Source organism: Dendrobates tinctorius, unplaced genomic scaffold (assembly GCF_039654945.1).
Source record: "Dendrobates tinctorius isolate UK_male_01 unplaced genomic scaffold, ASM3965494v1 ptg000362l, whole genome shotgun sequence".
Classification (NCBI taxonomy): domain Eukaryota; kingdom Metazoa; phylum Chordata; class Amphibia; order Anura; family Dendrobatidae; genus Dendrobates; species Dendrobates tinctorius.
The window spans coordinates 369,518-394,944 of NW_027362028.1; the positions used below are offsets into that span (position 1 = coordinate 369,518).

At 48.2% G+C, this 25,427-nt stretch overlaps 1 protein-coding gene across 3 annotated transcripts in view; it reads right to left on the minus strand.

Moving 5' to 3' along the window:
• Window positions 1-25,427, minus strand: part of RICTOR (RPTOR independent companion of MTOR complex 2) — a 92,266-nt gene that overhangs the window by 14,063 nt on the left and 52,776 nt on the right. For all 3 annotated transcript variants that reach the window (XM_073562643.1, XM_073562640.1, XM_073562642.1), the window contains exons 19-34: window positions 21,095-21,141; window positions 20,870-21,005; window positions 20,579-20,778; window positions 18,643-18,769; window positions 18,038-18,202; window positions 16,838-16,914; window positions 16,676-16,754; window positions 16,477-16,586; window positions 16,303-16,390; window positions 15,187-15,279; window positions 14,999-15,105; window positions 12,402-12,631; window positions 11,035-12,034; window positions 1,182-1,359; window positions 1,014-1,095; window positions 461-679 (exon numbers count right to left, since the gene is read on the minus strand). In XM_073562643.1, the coding sequence (XP_073418744.1) occupies window positions 461-679; window positions 1,014-1,095; window positions 1,182-1,359; window positions 11,035-12,034; window positions 12,402-12,631; window positions 14,999-15,105; window positions 15,187-15,279; window positions 16,303-16,390; window positions 16,477-16,586; window positions 16,676-16,754; window positions 16,838-16,914; window positions 18,038-18,202; window positions 18,643-18,769; window positions 20,579-20,778; window positions 20,870-21,005; window positions 21,095-21,141 (2,938 nt within the window). The remainder of the gene's footprint in view (window positions 1-460; window positions 680-1,013; window positions 1,096-1,181; window positions 1,360-11,034; window positions 12,035-12,401; window positions 12,632-14,998; window positions 15,106-15,186; window positions 15,280-16,302; window positions 16,391-16,476; window positions 16,587-16,675; window positions 16,755-16,837; window positions 16,915-18,037; window positions 18,203-18,642; window positions 18,770-20,578; window positions 20,779-20,869; window positions 21,006-21,094; window positions 21,142-25,427) is intronic.

Here is a 25,427-nt window from a genome sequence, read left to right on the forward strand (position 1 = left end):
AGTCTCAAGTGACCGGTGTGAAAACTGCAAGATTTTTTTTAATGAGATCAAAGGCGGAAAAAAAAAAAAAAAAAAAGTACACTGCCAAAATTTAACACAAAAACCTGGTTTAAAGGTGGTGTCCATAAGGGCTCAGGTAACTTGTCCCTCTCCATCTTTTAGGACCCTCCAAGACCTCTATCTTACATGGTCGCACATTTAAGGCCATTGGACACCACTTGATCTCGAGCATGAAGGACCGGAGGCCACACCTGCTCATTACCCAAGGGGGTCAGACACCCAGCAATCAAACATTTTGTCACCTATTCCGATACATATGTTGTTTATAGGAAGACCCTTGAAGTTGCAACGGCCGTCCTATCATGTCTGCCTAGATGATCACTGACAGTCAGGTCCACGAATGGCCGGTCTATCTCTCAGAGTGGGAACTTACCAGAGCCCACCGTGCCACGATACCTACCTAACCGGCTGTATTCACTGACGAGGTTGCCGTTGTAGCCCAGGATCTGGATTCCCACACAGTACAAGCAGTTGTCGTCCGTATGCTCCTGTAAGCCCGTGTCCTCCATGTTTTCCAGGAACTGCGAGGCGTCCGACCGGCTTGAATTCATTATTTCTGTAATACTGAATTGCTGCCGCAACGCCTGGTACGGACTCTTCGACCCGGATCCGGTCACACCTGAAAAAAGAAAGAGACGGGCGGGAAAACATCAACGCACGGCAGGAGCTGGACAGTGATTGACAGCTGAACTTCTGCCGTAATGGCCGGGGTTAGAGAAACCGCTTAGACGCTGCTGTCAGCGGCATCACCGGCATCTACGGCGCTTAACCAATATTTTAGGGAGCTGCACCACTTGAGAATCTCTCAAGTCTCACGATTTCCCCTAGAAACCAATGAGGAGAGTGGTGCATCTGTGACCCCCTCTCTGCCGACAGCGCACCATCCCTAAAGTTGGGACCCAGATCTCTCAGACATTTATGGGAACAGCCCTCCAGTAAAATTCTCACTGTACCTCCTACTTCCGGAGCCAACACTTTAGCAGCACGGTCGTCGCTTGACGGCACGATCTTTTGGAAATAAGGGGTTTCCTTTACCTGAAAAAAACAACAACAAAAGAATACCCATCAGCGCGGATGTCCCCAGAATCTGTTCGGAGCGGTGCCTGAAACGTCTCATTTACCTGGAACATATCGTTTATATCCATGGGCAGAGCGAGGCCGATGTAATCCTCCGAGCTGCCGTACGCCGCGTTGGACACCATGGAGCGGACAGATGACGAGCGCTGCAGGGAGTTCTGGTTTATTGGACTTAATAAGTCTTCTTTATCCAGAGAGGCGTAGCTCAGAGCCTTCATGAACCTGCAGGGGGGAGAAAGTCCCACGTCAGCCCGCACCAGCGGAGAAACAAAGATAAAGAGATAAGCCAACTTGACAAGCCGTAGCAAATACGCTGCCATTCTGAGCATCCTGCTTCTAACACCAGGAATTTCATTATTTAGGAGGTTCTACACGAGGGTGTAGTGACATTTATATTGGCAGCCAGCACAGGTCACGCTAAAGCACAAAAGGGCAGTGTACGAGAGGAGGGGGAGCGCTATGGCCGACACAGCGCGAGAGGAGGGGGCCATCCACTAGAGGTGGCTGTATAAACCTGTATGTAGGGAGCTCCCCCTAGTGGTGACTGTATAAATCTGTATGTAGTAAGCTCCCTCTAGTGGTGACTGTATAAATCAAGATCCCCCTAGTGGTGACTGTATAAATCTGTATGTAGTGCGCTCCCCCTAGTGGTGACTGTATAAATCTGTATGTAGTGAGTTCTCTCTAGTGGTGACGGTATAAATCCGTATGTAGTGAGCTCCCACTAGTGGTGACTGTATAAATCTGTGTGTATTGAGCTCCCTCTAGTGGTGACTGTATAAATCTGTATGTAGTGATCTCCCCCTAGTGGTGACTGTATAAACCTGTATGTAGTGAGCTCCCTCTAGTGGTGGCTGTATAAATCTGTATGTAATGATCTCCCCCTAGTGGTGACTGTATAAATCTGTATGTAGTGAGCTCCCTCTAGTGGTGGCTGTATAAATCTGTATGTAGTGAGTTCCCTCTAGTGGTGACTGTATAAATCGGTATGTAGTGAGCTCCTCCTAGTGGTGGCTGTATAAATCTGTATGTAGTGAACTCCCTCTAGTGGTGGCTGTATAAATCTGTATGTAGAGAGCTCCTCCTAGTGGTGGCTGTATAAATCTGTATGTAGTGAGCACCCCCTAGTGTTGGCTGTATAAACCTGTATAGAGTGAGCACCCCCTAGTGGTGGCTGTATAAATCTGTATGTAGTGAGCACCCCCTAGTGGTGGCTGTATAAATCTGTATGTAGTGCTCTCCTCCTAGTGGTGACTGTATAAATCTGTATGTAGTGAGCTCCCCCTAGTGGTGACTGTATAAACCTGTATGTAGTGAGCACCCCCTAGTGGTGGCTGTATAAATCTGTATGTAGTGAGCTCCCGCTAGTGGTGGCTGTATAGATCTGTATGCAACAAGCTCACTCTAGTGGTGGCTGTATAAATATGTAGTGATCTCCCTCTAGTGATGGCTGTATAAATCTGTATGTAGGGAGCTCCCCCTAGTGGTGACTGTATAAATCTGTATGTAGTAAGCTCCCTCTAGTGGTGACTGTATAAATCGAGATCCCCCTAGTGGTGACTGTATAAATCTGTATGTAGTGCGCTCCCCTAGTGGTGACTGTATAAATCTGTATGTAGTGAGTTCTCTCTAGTGGTGACTGTATAAATCTGTATGTAGTGCGCTCCCCCTAGTGGTGACTGTATAAATCTGTATGTAGTGATCTCCCCCTAGTGGTGTCTGTATAAATCTGCATGTAGTGCGCTCCCTCTAGTGGTGACTGTATAAATCTGTAGTGAGCTCCCTCTAGTGGTGGCTGTATAAACCAGTATGTAGTGAGCTCCCCCTAGTGGTGACTGTATAAACCAGTATGTAGTGAGCTCCCCCTAGTGGTGACTGTAAAAATCCGTATGTAGTGAGCTCCCTCTAGTGGTGACTGTATAAATCTGTGTATTGAGCTCCCTCTAGTGGTGACTGTATAAATCTGTATGTAGTGATCTCCCCCTAGTGGTGACTGTATAAACCTGTATGTAGTGAGCTCCCTCTAGTGGTGGCTGTATAAATCTGTATGTAGTGATCTCCCCCTAGTGGTGACTGTATAAATCTGTATGTAGTGAGCTCCCTCTAGTGGTGGCTGTATAAATCTGTATGTAGTGAGTTCCCCCTAGTGGTGACTGTATAAATCTGTATGTAGTGAGCTCCCCCTAGTGGTGGCTGTATAAATCTGTATGTAGTGAGCACCCCCTAGTAGTGGCTGTATAAACCTGTATGTAGTGAGCACCCCCTAGTGGTGGCTGTATAAATCTGTATGTAGTGAACACCCCCTAGTGGTGGCTGTATAAATCTGTATGTAGTGCTCTCCTCCTAGTGGTGACTGTATAAATCTGTATGTAGTGAGCACCCCCTAGTGGTGGCTGTATAAATCTGTATGTAGTGAGCTCCCGCTAGTGGTGGCTGTATAAATCTGTATGTAGTGAGTTCCCTCTAGAGGTGACTGTATAAATCGGTATGTAGTGAGCTCCTCCTAGTGGTGGCTGTATAAATCTGTATGTAGTGAGCTCCCTCTAGTGGTGGCTGTATAAATCTGTATGTAGAGAGCTCCTCCTAGTGGTGACTGTATAAATCTGTATGTAGTGAGCTACCCCTAGTGGTGGCTGTATAAATCTGTATGTAGTGAGCTCCCCCTAGTGGTGGCTGTATAAATCTGTATGTAGTGAGCACCCCCTAGTGGTGGCTGCATAATTCTGTATGTAGTGAGCTCCCCCTAGTGGTGACTGTATAAATCTGTATGTAGTGAGCTCCCCCTAGTGGTGGCTGTATAATTCTGTATGTAGTGAGCTCCCCCTAGTGGTGGCTGTATAATTCTGTATGTAGTGAGCTCCCCCTAGTGGTGACTGTATAAATCTGTATGTAGTGAGCTCCCCCTAGTGGTGGCTGTATAAATCTGTATGTAGTGAGCACCCCCTAGTGGTGGCTGTATAAACCTGTATGTAGTGAGCACCCCCTAGTGGTGGCTGTATAAATCTGTATGTAGTGAGCACCCCCTAGTGGTGGCTGTATAAATCTGTATGTAGTGCTCTCCTCCTAGTGGTGACTGTATAAATGTGTATGTAGTGAGCTCCTCCTAGTGGTGACTGTATAAATCTGTATGTAGTGAGCTCCCCCTAGTGGTGACTGTATAAATCTGTGTGTAGTGAGCGCCCCCTAGTGGTGGCTGTATAAATCTGTATGTAGTGAGCTCCTGCTAGTGGTGGCTGTATAGATCTGTATGCAATGAGCTCACTCTAGTGATGGCTGTATAAATCTGTATGTAGTGATCTCCCTCTAGTGCTGGCTGTATAAATCTGTATGTAGTGAGCTCCCCCTAGTGGTGACTGTATAAATATGTAGTGATCTCCCTCTAGTGATGGCTGTATAAATCTGTATGTAGTGAGCTCCCTCTAGTGATGGCTGTATAAATCTGTATGTAGTGAGCTCCCTCTAATGGTGGCTGTATAAATCTGTATGTAGTGAGCTCCCCCTAGTGATGCCTGTATAAATATGTAGTGATCTCCCTCTAGTGATGGCTGTATAAATCTGTATGTAGTGAGCTCCCTCTAGTGATGGCTGTATAAATCTGTATGTAGTGAGCTCCCTCTAATGGTGGCTGTATAAATCTGTATGTAGTGAGCTCCCCCTAGTGGTGACTGTATAAATCTGTATGTAGTGAGATCCCTCTAGTGGTGGCTGTATAAATCTGTATGTAGTAAGCTCCCACTAGTGGTGGCTCTATAAATCTGGATGTAGTGATTAGAGATGAGTGAATATTTCAATATTGGCTTCAGGTTTCATTCGCCAAATTTGCAAATATTCACTGATTAATTCGATGAACGTACCCAAATGCCATTATAGTCAATGGGAGGCAAAAACAAATGCACGCACAACACCTTAGAACGGCCCCAAATGCTGCCAAAACACATCAAATGAGGGATAGACACCAGGAAAGTGGCCTCAGTTCACCCACAGTACAGATTTTAGCATGGCACTGCAGTAATCAGCCAGGCATGAGGTATTGGGGTCTGGGCCAGCATTTCCAGCTTTCAACTGAACGTCACAGTAAGACGAGGTGGGTGAGGGATCGGTGTAGGGCCGCTTTGCTGGGAGCCCCGATACCACATGCAACACCTCTACCTGCTTTCATGGTGAGCTGCACTCAGGTGGTACAAATATATGTTTTCTAGACTACCATTGTCAGAAAGGATAGTAACATGGGTAGATGAGTACAAGGAAATGGAGGCCTACTGCTACATGCAACACGCATGAAGGAGACCCAACCAGGAGGGTTCACATTTCCAAAACTTATTGGCAGACACCACCACAGTAGAAATAGGAGAATAGGGACCCAAAAGGACTTCCACTACACCCAATCCAGCAGATGGACACCCAACTTGGAGTTGTCAAATTTTGAAAAATGAGGGCCTGACACCACCGAAGTGGAATAGTTGTCACGAGACTAGAAATAGTGTAATTGGGACCGACACGTCTTCCACTACAGCTAAACCAGCAGATGGAGACCAACCAGGACTGTTCACATTTCCACTAATTTGTGCTAACACCAGCCACAGAAGCTGCACTAAAGATACCACAGAGTGCAGTTACGTGACATTAATGCATCACACTAAAAAATCCAATATCACCTAGTCTGTGATTGGGGTGCAAAAGTCCTTGAGAATCCGTGACTTGGTCATCTTAATGAAAGTTGGCCGTTCTACACTTTCAGGGGACAGCCGTCTGCGCTTATCTGTCAGGACACCACCAGCAGCGCTGAAGACACGTTGAGAGAACGCTGGCTGCCAGGCACGATAAAACCTCCAAGGCGTGTGAGGCGAGATCAGGCCACTCATCCATTTTGGAAGACCAAAATGTGAAAGGATCCAAACCTTCCCTGATGGTAGAATTGATATTCAGTTCTAGATACTCCTGCACCATCCTCTCCATTCATTCACCACATGTAAGACTTGCTGTGTTGGTGGCTGGGTAACAGTGAAGCTCGTTTCCTCCATACCCCTCCACGCCAACCCCGAACAACAGAGAGGGGAGGATTATCCTCTTCCTCTGACAGTTGTTCGCCCATCACCTCTTCCTCCTCCATTTGTTCCTCGAATCTTGCACCTTTGGGTCGTTTGTCTGTTATCACCAGCCCTCCTCGATCGCAGTAATCCACCCGCCCGTGTGACGACAGTCTTGAACTTAGAGACAACGTTATCCCTTCCGCAGCCTCCTCTGCTTCCTCCTCTTCTTCTGGGGCCACAATCTCCTCCCGCAGACTATTCAAGGTCTTCTCCAGCATATAGATGGCCGGCATAGTGATGCTGATGACGGCGGCGTCAGCGCTAACCATCTTAGTAGCCATTTCAAAACTGTGCAGAAGGGTGCAAAGGTCCTTAATCTGTGCCCACTCTGTAAACATGATATGCGCCACCTCCCGACAGCGTTGTCCCAGGCTATACGACATGACATACTGCGTCAGGGCTTGTTGCTGCTGCCACAGTCGCTGCAAAATGTGCAGAGTGGAATTCCACTGTGTCGGCACATCGCATATCAACCTATTAACTGGCATGGACACAGACCTCTGTATCCATGCAAGTCAATGAGCAGAGGGGTGCAAACGGCGGAAATGAGCACACAGCTTACATGCTTTCTGGCGCAGCTCACCCAGGCCAGGATACTGGCTGAGAAAACGGTGTACCACCAGGTCGAGGATGTGAGCCATGCAAGGCACGTGTGAGAGCTTGCCTCGCCATATGGCCGCCACCAGGATTGCACCATTTACGGACACGGCCTTCCCTGGATGCAGGTTCAGTGGAGACAGCCATTGATCAAATTCAGCCTGGAGAGCTGTCCACAACTCTTCAGCTGTATGACTGCGATCTCCAAGGCATATCAATTTTAAGACTGCCCTGGCTGCACAGTATGGAGGAGGTGGGGGTTTGCTATGCACTGTTGGAACGCGTGTCTCGTGAAGGCAGAGGTTGAGGGAGCAGGTGGAGGCCCTAGAGGAGATAGAGGAGGCAAAAGCAGTGGAGGAAGTGTTAAATGTAGAGGTTTGTCCTGCAAGCCTTGGCGATTCCAAGACTTGTGGAGCAGCGACTGTCCCCACAGCCACCAGAATCACCCAGTCAGCGAGATGTAACGCCCTTGGCTATGCTTACTCGTCCAAGTGTCTGTGGTGAAATGCACCCTGGCAGAGAGAGATTATGTCAAGGAATGGGTGATGTTGTCTGCTCCATGCTGGTGTAGAGCAGGCACAGCTTTCTTTGAAAAATAATGGCGACTGGGTAATTGGTACTGGGGGACTGCGACGTCCATCAGCTTTCGGAAACCGTCGCTATCCACCAGGCTGAAAGGTAGCATTTCCGTGGCCAACAAATTCCAGATGGTGGAGTTCAACCTCTTAGCTTTGTCATGCGTGGGAGGAAAAAGTATTTTCCGTGACAACTTCGGAACCGTAGGCTGGCTGCAGTGCTGAGAAAGGGCAGAGTACGGTCAACCGGACAATCTGCTGGACCGTGAGAGGCAGGCGGAGATGTTACTGTGGATTGAGAAACTTGTGTGATCGTTCTCTGAGATCGGTCAAAAACAGCAGGCATGTCCGTTTCCACTACAGCAGAAGGTGGCCTCTCAGTCAGCGTGACTCGATCAGGTAAAGAACCCGAGGTTCTACAGTCAAAGACCTGCATCTCAATAGTTGGAACGGTAACAGAGGGGGAGTTAGAAGCAGCAGTGGCGATTGATTGGGCGGCTGATGTCCGCATTTTTGCGCAGTGGGATTCCCACACTAAAGCATGTTGATTGCGCATGTGAAGGTTCATATATGCAGTAGTCAAATTATTGCAGATTTTACCGCAACTCAGTTTTTTTTTTTTTTTTGTAAAGTTGGCAGATTACGTGAGTTGGCTCATCCTTTGCAGTGTCAAAAAGGGCCCAGGCTAGGCAACCCTTGCCACTCCTGCAAGCTGTAGACCCACGGACGCTGCTGGTCAGAGGCACAGTTGTAGCTGAGGATGTATCGCTCGTCGTGGCTGCATCACTACGTGTCTGCGACGGACAGCAAACATAACCTCCTCGTCTTCCTCCTCAGATGATCTACTCAGCTGTGTGCCTCTATGTTCACGCTAACTGGGATCTAACACCTCATCATCGTCCTCGGTGTTATCACAATCCTCACCATTGGAATCACTCTCCTCCTCTTGCCCTGACCGCACAAGAACAGTCCGCATGAGCCTCAGATATCTGAGTCTCATCAGGATCACCCCTCCAGGGGTTAACGTCTGATGATGAGGGACAGGATGCTGTTGGGACCGTACTACTTGTCCCGGATCCAAATTAAAAAAAAAATTTTGAGCATCGGTGCAGATTTCCTCATCTTGACTCTGCAAAGCTTTTGAGTACACTCCTGATGACCATGGCATAGAATTTGTGAACAGCTCTTCAGAATCACCCATCCGTGGTTCCCTACAGTCAGTTGAAAGTTTGGATAGTTGGGAAGCGGTGGGAAGCAAGGGGAATTTGGGTGCCACATCTGTGAACTGTACTGGGTGTGATGTTGAGGTGGAGGAAGAGAGGCCACTTGAAGCAGCACTTGCCATCCACTCGAGTACATACTCTTCCTGGGCATCATCGACAAGGCGTACAGCTGTGCGTCTGCCGAACGAAGGTAGTGGTGTAGCCTGCCAGTAACATAAGTTGTCAGTTGTCTTTCCATAAGACGTGACGTTGCTTCACTAGCGCTTTCACAAATATCACCACCTACCCCACGTCCACCTTGAACACCAAGCCTAATTCACCTTCCACCACGGCCTCGCTTTTTCCCAGTCATGTTGCTCAGATAGTGTGGTAGGAGCACAGTATTAGCAACAAAAATTAGATTTTAAACTCTGCACCACCTCTGCAAACAGCTGAATTTCAGCGACAGTAAATTCCAAGGTGAAATATGGCGTGCTGTATTGCGTTAGAAAAATGATTTTTTTTATTTGACCAAGGATCAGGCCCCTATAACACACTAGATGCTACAAACTATTTTTACTTACTGTATGACGCCAATAACAGAAGCATTTGTTTGTGGCCTCTGGATCAGGCCTCTACAGCTTTATTTCAACCCAAACAAATGACAAAGTGGGTTACAGCGGGCGGGCTAACTTTTTGCAAATAAAAAAATGATAGTTTTCATTTAATGTGCCTTAGGTCTGCAGACAGGTTACTTTCACCACCACAAAATGACAAGGTGGGATACAGCAGGCTACACGTGAATTACAATGCTATCCTCGTGCACGGATCACAATAGAAGCAGCGCACAACACGAGCCCTGCTGGCTTTCTTTGTGGACCTCAGTATGGTCAACAAATAAAAATAAGTGCTGGAAGGTAAATTTTACAGCCACACTGGACAGTAGCTACCTACATTATCTGACTGACATACAACCACCTAACTAGCTGAAATTTGGATGCAAACAGTGGCAGCGTCAGGAGGTGTTACAGGGTCACAATGGCGCCAAAACAACATGACAGCTATTGATATGGAGAGGGACATGCGATTTCAGCAGCCAATGACACAAGCCGTTATGTCAGGACATTGTTGGTGTTTCCTGCGCTCTGATTGGCTAGCCGCAATGTGCACACATAAAGTTAGGAAAAAAAAAAAATGACTGCTGTGCTTACAAGAATGCTGCGCCTCTGATCTCTGCAAACCCCCTCCCCTCATCATACACGTGCCAAACGCTCATGATACACCACCATAATCTTTGCTAAAGTGCGGGAAATATTTTTGTGGCAATGCAAATATTTTCCCGCACTTTTACCAAATGATACCAAGTTTTACCAATTTTTACCAATTTTATGCACTTTTGCTCAGGTTTACGATCACGGAACCGAATGTGCCATATTCATGCCGAATTTATGTTTGGCGAACATTCACCAAGCAAATTCGCTCATCTCTAGGGGTGACCTCCCTCTAGTGGTGGCTGTATAAATCTGTATGTAGTGAGCTCCAACTAGTGCTGACTGTATAAATCTGTATGTTGTGAGCCCCCCTAGTGGTGGCTGTATAAATCTGTATGTAGTGAGCTCCCCCTAGTGGTGACTGTATAAGTCTGTATGTAGTGATCTCCCCCTAGTGTTGACTGTATAAATCTGTATGTAGTGAGCTCCCCCTAGTGGTGACTGTATAAATCTGTATGTAGTGAGATTCCCCTAGTGCTGACAGTATAAACCTGTATGTAGTGAGCCCCCCTAGTGGTAGCTGTATAAATCTGTATGTAGTGAGCTCCCCCTAGTGTTGACTTTATAAATCTGTATGTAGTGAGCTCCCTCTAGTGGTGAGTGTATAAATCTGTATGTAGTGAGCTCCTCCTAGTGGTGACTGTATAAATCTGTATGTAGTGATCACCCACTAGTCGTGACTGTATAAATCTGTATGTAGTGAGCTCCCCCTAGTGGTGACTGTATAAATCTATATGTAGTGAGCTTCCCCTAGAGGTGGCTGTATAAATCTGTATGTAGAGAGCTCACTCTAGTGGTGACTGTATAAATCTGTATGTAGTGAGATCCCCCTACTGGTGACTGTATAAATCTGTATGTGGTGAGCGCCCCCTAGTGGTGACTGTATAAATCTGTGTGTAGTGAGCTCCCTCTAGTGGAGGCTGTATAAATCTGTATGTAGTGAGCTCCCCCTAGTGGTGGCTGTATAAATCTGTATGTAGTGAGCGCCCCCTAGTGGTGACTGTATAAATCTGTATGTAGTGAGCTCCCCCTAGTGGTGACTGTATAAATCTGTATGTAGTGAGCTCCCCCTAGTGGTGACTGTATAAATCTGTTTGTAGTGAGCTCCTCCTACTGGTGACTGTATAAATCTGGCTGTACAGATATAGTATTTGCTGTGTACCTGCTGGAGGTCAGTCTGGAGTCCAAGCTTCCTGTTTTCATGGTTATAGTATCAGTGAAGAGAACGTCTTTTGCCGGTGAAGCCAAAGCATCGGAATGAGACAGGGAGGGATGCAACCGCTGCTGCTGGAGTCGTTTCAGTGTCGCGTAGCCAAAAGCGTCCCTAGAACTGGTGTAGGTGAAGTTATAATCCGCCAAAGTCTTAATGGCAGCCATAGAAGGAGCCTTCAGTGACTGTGCCCTACGAGGAAGCGTGTGTGAGGACCCCGGAGGGACCAAGGACACGGAGTTGGACTTGGAGAGGGGCAGGTGGTTGGGGTGCAGCATGGCGGGCAGGTTGGTCTTGACGGTTTTGGTGCTGATGACGGTGCTCAGGCTCCCGCAGTCCGTGTCCATGTTTGTAGTGTCGATCCCCACGGTCTCGCGGGACGGGCTGGAGCTCATGGAGCTGATGCCGCTGGTTGTGGTGTCCGTGTTGAAGCTTAGGCTGCGGCTCTTGAAGTGTGTGGTGGTGGAGCCGTCGCCGATCAGCCGCTCTCGGCTGGCGTGGTCCCGGTGGTTCTCGCTCCCTAAACTTTTCGGAAGCTTGAGGTCATTCTCGGTAATGCTGGGAGTACTGCCGTTGTCTTCCGTGTGTTTGCTTACCGAGGTGTCCAGGCGACTGGTGTTTATTTTGGGAACTTTGAAGACGGATCCCAAACTGTCCATAGAGGGGAACTCTGAGTCCGACCACGGCTCGGTCACCGTCCTGTTCCGCCTCAGATCACGCAGTTTACTGGTTTTGGAGTCGCTGCTACTGCTGCTGCGGAACTTCTTACTTGGCAGAGTTAAGGAGTTTAGAAATCTATTTTTCACGAACTTGCTCTGGGCCAGGAGGGTGAAGGGGCTGCGATCTTTGTCCTTCAAGGGTTTGTCATAGAAGGTCTGCTCGTGATCGTCGTACAGGAAGAAGGGGCTGGGGGAGGAATTGCTGCAGGGGTCGTCCTCTATGATGAACATGCCTGTACGCGGGAAGGAAAGGAAGAGGTCACAGAAAATAAAAACTAGGCATGCATTATATGGAGGACATGTCCCACCCCACCCTAAAGGGAGTGACCAGAACTATGAGCCACAGCTTTCCTCCAGGAACAGCACCGCACCCGTCTGCAGGCTCCGCTCCATTCACTTCAATGGACATGCAATACAACTCAAAGACAGGTGTTGGCACTGTTTCTGGTAGTAAGCCGCCAAGCCTTTGTAATCCAGAAAAACTACAACTCATCACGGAAAAAACAAGCCCCCATATGGCTATAGAAATGGAGGAAAAACAAAGTTATGGCTCTGGGAAGAAAGGGAGGAATAGAGGCATAAAACTATGGCGGCTCTCACTGGGCAGCGCAGATTCGCTCTCGCTGTTGTGCCGGGAGCTGGTGGACTCGGAGTTCAGGCTGAGGGTGCTGGGGATGGAGCACAGCTCGTGGCAGAGCTGCTCAATGTCGTCAGGGACCACCGGCCACGGATGTCTTCTGCTGTGCCGCACGGTGTCCCAGTTGTGCTGCTTCAGGATGTCGCACCCTTGCTTGGTTTTGGAAAGTAATCCGAGGACGTAGGCGCAGGTTCTGGAGAAACACAAAGGGACGGATGTAACAGATGGAGGCCAGAGAAGGAGGCCAGAGAAGGAGGCCAGAGAAGGAGGCCAGAGAAGGAGGCCAGAGAAGGAGGCCAGAGGAGACCAGAGAAGGAAGCCAGAGGAGGCCAGAGAAGGAGGCCAGAGAAGGAGGCCAGAGAAGGAGGCCAGAGAAGGAGGCCAGAGAAGGAGGCCAGAGAAGGAGGCCAGAGAAGGAGGCCAGAGTAGACCAGAGAAGGAAGCCAGAGGAGACCAGAAGAAGGAAGCCAGAGGAGACCAGAGAAGGAAGCCAGAGGAGGCCAGAGAAGGAAGCCAGAGGAGGCCAGAGAAGGAGGCCAGAGAAGGAGGCCAGAGTAGACCAGAGAAGGAGGCCAGAGTAGACCAGAGAAGGAAGCCAGAGGAGACCAGAGAAGGAAGCCAGAGGAGACCAGAGAAGGAAGCCAGAGAAGGAGGCCAGAGAAGGAGGCCAGAGAAGGAGGCCAGAGAAGGAGGCCAGAGAAGGAGGCCAGAGAAGGAGGCCAGAGAAGTTCACCGATGCCTCTACCTTGTGCCAGTCATTACACTGGCTACCCATCCACTCCAGAATTCAGTATAAACTTATTACCCTCACCCACAAAGCCCTCCATGGCTCAGCACCACCCTACATCTCCTCCCTTGTTTCAGTATACCACCCTACCCGCGCCCTCCGTTCTGCTGATGACCTGAGGTTAGCATCCTCAATAGTCAGAACCTCCCACTCCCGTCTCCAAGACTTTACACGCGCCGCGCCAATTCTTTGGAATGTACTTCCCAGGTCAATACGATTAGTCCCCAATCCCCACAATTTTAAGCGTGCCCTGAAAACGCATTTATTCAGACTGGCCTACCGCCTCAACACATTAACCTAACCTATCCCTGTGTGGCAGAGCCAAAAGTTTTACCATAACCAGGTTCCCCGCATCATGTTCCCACATGCTTTATGCATCCATTAGCCCTCTGTGTCTGTACTGTCACACACTTAACATTATGGCTGGTCCATACAATCAGAGCAACTGTTACCACCCACCTTTCGTGTCTACCTCTTTCCTCAAAGACTGTAAGCTTGCGAGCAGGGCCCTCATTCCTCTTGGTATTTGTTATAATCTACTGTATGTGATTATTGTTATGCTGTAATGTCTATTGTCTGTACAAATCCCCTCTGAAATGTAAAGTGCTGCGGAATATGTCGGCGCTATAGAAATAAAATTTATTATATTATTATTATTATTAGAGAAGGAGGCCAGAGGAGACCAGAGAAGGAAGGAGAAGGAGGCCAGAGAAGGAAGCCAGAGGAGACCAGAGAAGGAAGGAGAAGGAGGCCAGAGAAGGAAGCCAGAGGAGACCAGAGAAGGAGGCCAGAGGAGACCAGAGAAGGAGGCCAGAGAAGGAAGCCAGAGGAGACCAGAGAAGGAGGCCAGAGGAGACCAGAGAAGGAAGCCAGAGGAGGAAGCCAGAGAAGGAAGCCAGAGGAGACCAGAGAAGGAAGCCAGAGGAGACCAGAGAAGGAAGCCAGAGGAGACCAGAGAAGGAAGCCAGAGGAGACCAGAGAAGGAAGCCAGAGGAGACCAGAGAAGGAAGCCAGAGGAGACCAGAGAAGGAAGCCAGAGGAGACCAGAGAAGGAAGCCAGAGGAGACCAGAGAAGGAGGCCAGAGAAGGAAGCCAGAGAAAGAGGCCAGAGAAGGAAGCCAGAGAAAGAGGCCAGAGAAGGAAGCCAGAGAAAGAGGCCAGAGAAGGAGGCCAGAGAAGGAAGCCAGAGAAAGAGGCCAGAGAAGGAAGCCAGAGAAGGAGGCCAGAGAAGGAGGCCAGAGAAGGAGGCCAGAGAAGGAGGCCAGAGAAGGAGGCCAGAGAAAGAAGCCACAGGAGACCAGAGAAGGAGACCAGAGAAGGAGACCAGAGAAGGAGACCAGAGAAGGAGACCAGAGAAGGAGACCAGAGAAGGAGACCAGAGAAGGAGACCAGAGAAGGAGACCAGAGAAGGAGACCAGAGAAGGAGGCAGTCGGTGATATCGGGACCCAACATAATACCAATATATAACGACTAAAGATGTATGTAATGCTGGTGGCTACCACCGCCACTAGAGGGAGCTAAGAGAAAATTGCTAGTTCTTCCGATGGCCACTAGAGGGAGCAGACTGCATATTGATGGTGCCTATCCCAACCAGTAGAGGGAGCTGACTGTCTAGTTAGGAGAGTACAGTGAGCTCCCCCTGGTGGCGGCCGTTGGAAGCCAGAATGTAATCATAAAATGTGTCATGTGACCAATATTGAGCATTTTGCAGCAGTTTGATCACTTTACAGTCCCACTGACAGACCTGTGATAGTTTCTGGGCCTTGTCTTACCCTCGAATAGAGAGCACCTCGCAGTGCTGAGCCAGTGCAATGATATCCGGAATCACATTTTCTTCTTGGAGTAAGTTAAGACCCCAGTTAGAGGAACCAATGTTACCCTGCAAACAAACAAGTCATAAATGGAACCCATATTAAGAACGGAGCTTCCCGCTCCCCCCCACATAAGGCGTTACTCGTACCAGGGACCATAGAGCCGCCTTCAGCTGCTTGATTCCCTCCCAGTTATCCAACGACGGAGATCGCACCGTGTAACTGAGATCCGGAACAACGTTCTGCAAAATAAAACATTTAGAAAATTAAATTAAAAAAATAAAAACACATTTAAAAAAAACTAATATTTAACAAATAAATTAAAAGTTGTAATCTAAAAACAAGTATATTAATAAAATAAAATGATCACTTTAACAAAATAAGATCCAAATATAGAGAAAAAATATATATATACACAAAAAAATTGAATACACAAAATAATTGAAAACAAATTTAAACTAAAAATTATAAAATAAAGAATAGTAATAAAAAAGCTAATAAATATGTAAAATACATGAACAAAATATAGAAAAAAATGAAATACTTAGTACAATGAGTTAACTTATAATTGTACGATAATAAAAAAAAGCCTAAAATAAGTATTACATACTAAAACACAAAAATCTACCAAATAATATGTACAGATGGTGTATAAAAAAAAAATAAAATAAAATATTAAAAAAATTGAAAAAATATCAAAACTACAATAAATATCACATAGTAAAAAACAAAAATGAAATAAATAAGCGGTTAAATTATAATTGAAAGACACTGAAAAACAAAGCACATAATAAAATATAAAAAAATACCAAACATGTAAATATAGTGAAAATATAAAAAATAAAATGAAATTACAAAAAAGAAAAAGTAAATATCATAACAAAAATATGTATCCAAATAAAAAATAAACTAAAGATCAAAGAAAAATTCTAAAATAAAATACATATAAAACAAAAGTAAAAACAATAGGCTAAAAAATGAATCCTAAAATAAAACCTAAAAAAACCCCATAATACTAGAAATATTAAAAAAATCATTACATCAAATAAAAAAAAAAAATACATCAAATAATAAGACGACAAAAATGTAAAATAAATAGGAAAAATACAATATAAAAAAATAAACAAAAAAGATATTTAAAATAACAATTTAACAAAATTAATATGAAAACTACAAAAAGAAAAAAAAAAAAAAAAAAAAGGAAGAAGTCGAATATAATCTGTTTTATCCGGGTGCGTTTTGTCGCAGCGATCACGTTTTCTCACCTGGACTTCCAGAAGGTGGCAGCCGGTTTTGTGATGCACCAGTTGTCCATAGAGGTGAACGGGCAGATAGACGTACGGACGCATCACTCTGTGAATGAGACAAGCGCACGTGTGAGAGTGATCGGCATGTGGACGCCCCTCGGAGCGTGATGTATTGGGGGAAGCAGCCGTTACCGTTGATTACTGCGTCGGACGTAGTTGTCGCCGTCCACGGGCTTGCGGTAGGTGGTCAGCGCCTCGTTCAGCTGCTCTTCAATCAGATCAACGTATTTTAAATTGTATTCCTAAGAATGAAGGTGAATAATAAGCGCCACCATATTCCAAAATGAGAAGTCCCCGCCTCGTTGGCTAACAAACATGAGTGCGTACGCACCTTCTGCCACTTCTCCAGCTCCTTTGTTACGTAGCCCCTTTCATTCAGATAGGAAAACCCCTTTGGAATCGAGAGGAACCTGCAATGTGAAGGACGGACAGGTAAGTACAAGGGACGCGGACCCCCGTGGGGAAACGCTACCTAGGGGGTAACCGCTCCTACCGCAGGAGGAGCAGCAGCCCCTTGTCTCCGAGGTGAGAGAGAGCCGGCTTCATCTGGATGAGAGCGTGGAGATTAGCCTAGAGGAAAAGAAGAGACGGTCAGAGACAGACGGACATGAATATCTCATCCATAGGCCACAATCAAGTGTCCTTCATCTGTGACATCAATATTAAAGGGGTATTCCCATCGCCAAGATCTTATCCCAATATTTAGTAGGTGTAATCATAATGTCTCCAATTAGAAATGTAGTATAGTTCTTCTGATTAGCTATGTCACTCCATGTGCAGGGCATTGCAGTAGTTACGACCGCCAACAACAAACTGTCACCATCTGAGTGGTCATAACCATAGATACCCAAGGAACTGCAATGCCCTGTACGTGGGGTAAAACAACACAGCGAATCAGAAGAACTATACTACATTTCTAAGTGAAAGTATTTTCTAATATTATTATTACTATACCTACTACATATTTGGCTAAAATTTTGGCGATGGGGACACGGCTTTATTTTCTTCCTTCCCTTCCTCCGACAGCCACAGTTATTTTTTGTTAATCTTTCCACCCCCACAGTTGTGCGGTGGCTTATTTTATTGCGTGACCACTTGTAGCTTTGAATGACACACCGATCAATTCTACCATATAATGTCCTGAAAAACGGGAGAAAAAAAAAATTCCAAGCGGAATGAAATGGTAAAAAATAAATACATGTGCAATTCTGCCTTTTATTTTTTGGCATTCATTGTGCGATAACGCCATTCTCCAGGTCACTACTATTATGGTGATACCAAACTGGCACTGTTTTTTGTTTGCTTTTTTGCCCTCTAAGCTGCTGAAAAAAATAAATAAAAATATCGGAAATTGTATAAAAAATAAATAAAAAATGTTCTCGTGTCGCCCTTATCAGTATGTCTTTGGAATGTGGGAGGAAAACGGAGTAGCTGGAGGAAACCCACGCAAACGCGGGGAGAACATACAAACTCCTTGCAGATGATGGGATTCGAACCCAGGACCCCAGCGCTGCAAGGCTGCAGTGCTAACCACTGAGCCACAGGCTAATTAATGAAATATTTTTATAGATCCACAGGGTCTCAAAGGAAACTCCAGCCAGCTGTGGAGACTCACTATTAGACCTGGGGATGGTGAGTACAGCGACGTTTTCTGAAAGGGGAATGACCCCTTTAACACTGTTCCAGGGCTCACCTTATCCTCACAAGCCTCATCCAAAACGTCCAGGGCTTCTGTGGAGATATTCTTGTTTTTGTCGTGCAGCTGCGTCACCAATAGTTCGATCCCCCAATTGCTGAAGAACTCAACGTTGGCTCTTAGGAGAACCCTCAGGTGCTTTGTGGCGTAAAGACGACAACTCTGCAAAAAAGGAGCGGGGGGGGGGGGGAAGCAGTAAAAAAAAAAAAATTAATCAAAGCAAGTTTCTGGGTATTTTGGTGCGGACTCCTGCCGGGCGATGCAAAAAACCGGGTGGTTCAAACCCCAACGCGCGTTTCGCATGGATTTTTTCCTTGCTTTCTCAAGGGGCAGGTGTCAGTAACAAATCACATGGCATCCCATGTGACCGCTACTCCCTCAATGGTGCTGCAGTTTCGGCGCATGCGCACCATGCCGGTGACCCTACATACATCAAGTCTAAGTCGCACGGGCGCTTGAGAAGATTCAGAGGCTCCCGCGTGTGCATGGCAGACATACAGGTGCCAAAGAGCCCGGCGCGAATAATGAATGATCAGCAGCAGCAGGACCACAGCAAGGCTCGCGGCTTAGGTAACTGGAGACGAGCAGCGTTAATCACTTACGTCTGGAGAGGCGGTCAGGGTTTTGGACAGAATGACCCTGGCGAGTCCGTCCCGGCTGTAATCCAAACTAGACACAGCCAACTTCAATAAGTGGTCTTGATTTTTCAGCGAGCAAAGATTTAGGAGACTGTAAAATAAAATAATGACAGGAGGAATTATCAAGAAATTCATTCAGCAACACCTAGAATGAGTGTCAATCAGGAGAAGAAAGAGGAGCAGAAGGAGGAGGCGGCGCAAGAGGAGCAGGAGGAGGAGGAGGCGCAAGAGGAGCAAGAGGAGGAGCAAGAGGAGGAGCAAGAGGAGGAGGCGCAAGAGGAGGCGCAAGAGGAGGCGCAAGAGGAGGAGCAAGAGGAGGAGCAAGAGGAGGAGCAAGAGGAGGCGGAGGAGGAACAAGAGGAGGCGGAAGAGGAACAAGAGGAGGCGGAAAAGGAACAAGAGAAAACGGAAAAGGAGCACGAGGAGGCGGAAAAGGAGCACGAGGAGGCGGAAAAGGAGCACGAGGAGGCGGAAAAGGAGCACGAGGAGGCGGAAAAGTAGCATGAGGAGGCGGAAAAGTAGCATGAGGATCCGGAGGAGCATGAGGATCCGGAGGAGCATGAGGATCCGGAGGAGCATGAGGATCCGGAGGAGCATGAGGATCCGGAGGAGCATGAGGATCCGGAGGAGCATGAGGATCCGGAGGAGCATGAGGATCCGCAGGAGAATGAGGATCCGCAGGAGAATGAGGATCCGCAGGAGAATGAGGATCCGCAGGAGAATGAGGATCCGCAGGAGAATGAGATTTCAGAGGAGAATGAGATTTCGGAGGAATATGAGGATTCGGAGGAGGAGAATGAGGATTCGGAGGAAAAAGATGAGGACAATGTTAATGAGAAGGATGGGGAGGAGGATGAGGAGTTGGATAGGGAGGAAGAGAAGGAGGAGTTGAAGCAGGAGGCGGAGCTCATGTCTCTATCCAAGGAGAGCCATAAACAAAGCAGCATTCAAGTAAACCCTGGAATTGGAGGAAATGTGTAAGGCCAGGTTCATACTGCGTTAAAGCAGCCCGACGCATAACGTTGACGGGCTGCGTTAACGCTATAGCAGATGCTTCATCACTGAATGCCGGCACATCACTAGCGCATGCCGATTATGGCATGCGTTGGCGATGCACCCGATAATGGGGGTTAATGGCAGAGATAACGGATTGCGCTACACCGCGGTGTAACACAATCCGTTAAACGGACTGCCTTAACGCATGTGCACATGATGTCTCAGGCGAACAAGAGTTTTTCAAGCAGAAAACTTTTCAGGAAACTGTGGGTTCTTTTTTCCTGAAGTGTCTTTTGTTTGTTTCGTTTTTTCTCTTGTTTCCTGAGCGCTTTCTGACTGTTTTGGCTGCTGGCATATCTTTATTTTTTCTTGGGTGGGGGGGGGGGGAGAATTTTCCTATGTTCTTTGTGTTATGTTTTTACTATTTCTCCAGAATTGTTTTCTCTTCATTGAAAAAGGAAGAAACCGCTAGCGGGTTTTTTTAAAACAGCAAAAGCTGGAGCAAAACACCCCCCAAAAAACATCCGAGTGTCTTCTGAGCATCCGAACTGACTTGTATCGTAAAGTGAGTGAGAAAACACTAGAAGAACGGCGGAGCGGCCAATTCTTATAATCGACTGACGCTTTTAGGAACCTCAAGACGTTTTTAAAATCCTGGACATGTGCACAGCGACTTGTCTTTACATACAGAAGTTTATTCTTTTGAGCGTTTTCTGAAAAACGAAATACGCCTAAAAAAGACGTTCTGCATGTGGGGTAAAAAAACAAAAACCTCATTATGCCCAATGGTGGAAAGAAAGCAACCATTGTGCAGGTGCAATGAATACATATAGAATAAGAAGTGGGCAGAGATGTATGAAGAGGATGACGATCTGTAACGACTGGTCACGAGCTCGGGACGTACCACTGGAATACATTGCACTTCTCCAGCATCTTGACTCCGTGCGGATGGCAGGAGAGAGTCCCGATGAAGAGAAGGTAGTACTGGCAGAGGGTGGTCAGTAAGCCGTTGTTCTGCAGGCTGCGCTCTTGCTTCATTCCGGATATGGACACCATCCATTGCACGATATCTTTCACCAGCTCCTCCAGGTAGCCCTGTCCATCCTACGACAATAAAAGAAAAAAACATCCCTCAATACAGCGGCCTCCAGCTTGGTCTCTCCTTTTGGCACAACTCGCAGTCGAATGTACTCACGTCCTCCGACTCCAGCAGGAACTCTGTGAACTGGCAACCGACCACTGTCAGCTGCTTGGCTTTACTGTAGTCCAGTTCCAGGTTGGCATAGAGCGAACTGCTGGGCTTGTAAAAGAACAGGAGCCGACGCACAAACCTGGAGAACGCGAAGAAGTGAAATCAGCAAATGATGGGAACGGGAGACGACGTGACGACACTGGACACCCGGCACGGACGTCGCTCTACCTGTGCAGCTGCTCGTCTTTACAGTTTTTCATATTGATATTTGGCCACTGAAAAATAAAAATGATCAGTAAATCCACAGTCACACAACCAATATTTGGAGAAAAAGGACGCCGAGAATTACAGCGGATCTGTCATGTGTGTTATCTAAAAGCTGCAGAGGGAAGAGGCGGATGGACGAGCACAAGGATGTAGTGTCTTATTATGGGGTTCTGTGCTGTAAGAAGCTGTTTATCTGGTGCCAAAATGTGCGGAAAAAGCCTGCGTCTTGCATCCTCCACCCACTTACTGTGAAAGCCCTTGAGGCCTGCATCGTCCACCCACTCAAAGAAAAAGCCTGAGAGTCCTGCTCCCCCCTTAGAAAAAGTTTGAGTCTTGCTTCCTCCTTCCAAATATACTCAAAGCCTGTGAGTCCTGTTTCCTCTGCCTATTTAAAATGCACGCGAGTCTTGCTTCCTCCTCTCGTTCAGAGAAAATATGCGAGTCCTGCTCCCACCTCCTACTCAGAGAAAGCCTGAGTCCCCTGCTTCATCAACCCACTCATAAAGAAATCCTCTGAGTCCTGCTTCCACCAGCTCTTTCATAGATAGAGCCTGAGTCCTGATTGCTTTCCCCATTCATAAAGCCTGTGAGTCCTGCTTCCTCCACCCACTCAAAGAAAGCCTGAGAGTCCTGCTTCCACCAACTCTCTCATAGAGAAAGCCTGAGTCCTGATTCCTTTCCCCATTCATAAAGAAAGCTTGTGAGGCCTGCTTCCTCTGCCCACTCATAGAAAAAGCCTGTGAGTCCTGCTTCCCCACTTAGAAAAAACAGGATTTTTGGGTTGCTTACCGTAAAATCTGTTTCTCGGAGCCTTCATTGGGGGACACAGAGACCTTAGGTGTATGCTGCTGCCACTAGGAGGCTGACACTATGCACAAAAAAAGATCGCTCCTCCTCCGCAGTGTACACCCCACCGACCGGCAGAGAATTCCTCAGTTAGTGAGAAAGCAGTAGGACAAGTAACAGAATAGGTTGACAACATAAACAACTCAACTGTAACCATTCAACCAAAGTAAGAACAGGAGCTGTAAAACATGGGAGGGTGCTGTGTCCCCCAATGAAGGCTCCGAGAAACAGATTTTACGGTAAGCAACCCAAAAATCCTGTTTTCTCGTTCGCCTTATTGGGGGACACAGAGACCTTGGGACGTCCCAAAGCAGTCCCTGGGGTGGGAAACAAACTTCCATCAGGCCAGCGGACTCACCACCGCGGCCTGCAGAATCCGTCTACCTAGGCTGGCGTCCGCCGAAGCGTAGGTGTGGACTCTGTAGAATTTCACAAACGTGTGAACCGATGACCATGTTGCAGCTTTGCAAAGCTGCAGTGCGGAAGCTCTGTGGCGCACCGCCCAGGAGGCACCCACTGCTCGAGTAGAGTGGGCCCTGATACCCGGAGGGGCTCCGCGACGCTTAACACGGTAGGCTTCCAGGATAGCCGATCTGATCCAGCGAGCAATGGTGGCTTTTGACGCCGGGTGACCTTTCCGCGCTCCATCAGGGATAATGAAAAGAGACTCTGTCTTTCACAAGGAAGTCGTCCTAGACAGATAGACTCTTACCGCCCTAACCAGGTCCAGCTTGTTCAAGGACCGCTCTCGGGGATGAGTTGGATTCGGACAAAAGGACGGGAGCACGATATCCTCGTTGAGGTGAAACGAGGACACCACCTTCGGAAGGAACGAGGGCGGAGGCCGCAGAACTACCTTATCCTGGTGGAGAACCAGAAAGGGAGAGCGGCACGAAAGAGCTGCCAATTCCGACACGCGCCGGACGGAGGTGATGGCCACCAGAAAGGCTACCTTCCAAGAAAGGAGAGAAAGGGAAATATCCCTGAGGGGTTCAAAGGGCGGACCTTGCAGAACCTCAAGAACCAGATTAAGATCCCATGGATCCACGGGCGCCCGGTACGGCGGGACCGTGTGAGCCACGCCCTGAAGAAAGGTCTTAACCTGAGGACGGGAAGCCAACGTTTTCTGAAACAGAATGGACAGCGCCGAAACTTGACCCTTCAGGGAACTGAGGGCAAGCCCCGCATCCAATCCTGCCTGAAGAAACGCTAGGACTGAAGGGAGCGAAAAGGACATGGGCGCGACGTCATTGGTCTCACACCAAGTGAAATAGGCCTTCCAAGTACGGTAGTAAATCTTGGAAGATGATGGCTTTCTGGCTCGGATCATGGTCTGAATTACGTGGTCGGAAAATCCTGCTCGTTTCAGAACCTCGGTCTCAACAGCCACGCCGTTAAATTGAGCGGCCGAGAATTGGGGTGGCAAATCGGACCCTGAGACAGCAGATCTGTTCTGTCTGGAAGCTTCCAGGGGGCGTCCGCGAGAAGGTTGACAATGTCCGCGAACCAAGACCTTCTGGGCCAATTCGGGCGATGAGAATGACCGGAAGTCCTTCTGCCTTGATCTTCTTCAACAGCTTGGGAAGAAGAGGCAGAGGAGAGAACAGGTAGGGAAGTTCGAACTGGGACCAAGGAACGGCCAGGGCGTCGGCGCCCACTGCCAGAGGGTCCCGAGACCTGGACACGAATTGTGGGACTTTCCTGTTGAGGCGAGACGCCATGAGGTCTACATCCGGGGTTCCCCACCGAAGGCAGAGCAGATGAAACACTTCCGGATGTAGGGACCATTCTCCCGCCGCGAGACCATCGCGGCTGAGAAAATCGGCGGCCCAGTTGTCTACGCCGGGAATGTGAACCGCGAAAATTGTCGGGACGGAAATCTCCGCCCAACGAAGAATCTTGGACACCTCCGCCAGGGCTGAAACACTCCGTGTTCCCCCTTGGCGGTTGACATATGCCACCGCTGTGGCGTTGTCTGTCTGAATCCGTACCGGCAGTCCCTTGAGGAGCCCTTCCCAGTGGACCAGAGCAAGATGGATCGCTCGAATCTCCAGAACGTTGATCGGTAGCGCCGATTCCCGATCCGACCATCGACCCTGAACAGTGTGGTTGCGGAACACAGCACCCCAACCGAGGAGACTGGCATCTGTGGTTACTGCCAGTGAATGGGAAGGAAGGATCGACCCGATAGAATGAGAGGTGACGACAACCACCAGTTGAGAGACCGCTTGATCCGGTAAGAAAGATGGACAGGGCGATCCAGTGACCGAGGCGACCTGTTCCATTTCGACAGAATGGCCTGCTGGAGAGGCCTGGCGTGAAATTGGGCAAAGGGAACTGCCTCTATCGCCGCGACCATCTTTCCCAGGACCCTCATGGCTGTACGGAGGGATGGGAATCGCGAGGTCTGCAGCGATCGTACTTCCTGCTGCAGAGAGAGAATGTTTTCTTGTGGGAGAAAGACCCTTGACCGACGACTGTCGAACAGAAGACCTAGAAAGACCAGGCGTTGGGTAGGAACCAGACAGGACTTTTTCCTGTTGACGATCCACCCGAAATTGGAAAGAGTGTCCAGGACGATTGACAAACTTTGGTGAGCCTGTTGGAATGAGGGAGCCTTGATCAGAATATCGTCTAGGTACGGGAAAAGAATGAGGCCTCTGACTCTCAACAAAGCCATCAACGCAGCCATGATCTTCGTGAAGACTCTGGGAGCGGTGGCAAGACCGAAGGGCAGTGCGACACACTGGTAGTGGTGCTGTCGAATCGCAAAGCGCAGGAACTTCTGATGTCCGGAGAAAATTGGAACATGTAAATAGGCATCTTGGATGTCTATTGAGCACATGAATTCCTGCTCCTCCATGGAGGCGATGACCGAGCGAAGCGACTCCATGCGGAAGTGGCGAAGGCGGACCCTCTTGTTGAGCAGCTTGAGATCCAAGATGGGTCGAACTGCGCCGTCTTTTTACGGCACTACAAACAGGTTCGAGTAGAACCCCGTGAAGCGCTCCGATTCGGGAACGGGCACAATCACCCCGGAACTGAGGAGAGCGGCGATAGCTGTAGAGAACCCCGGGATCAGGGCTGGATCCTTTGGAGGCCGGGATTCGAAGAAACGATCCCGTGGGAGAGAGACGAACTCTATCTTGTATCCTGAGGATACGACCTCCCTGACCCAGGCGTCCTCCACGGCGGCCAGCCAAACGTCCCTGAAGGAAAGAAGTCGACCTCCCAATTGGAAAGGCCCTTCGCGTGCCCGATGATAGTCATGCTGAAGTAGACCGTCCCGATCTAGATCTGGACGGTCTGCCCTGGGAGGAGTGGGGTCGCCAGGAAGGAGTGGGTCTGAAGGAAACTTTCCTTCTCTCCTGGCGAGCCTGTGGTCTCTGTTGGCTGGAGGAGTTGTCCGCCGTATTGAAACGGCGGAAAGTCCGAAAGGGTCGAAACT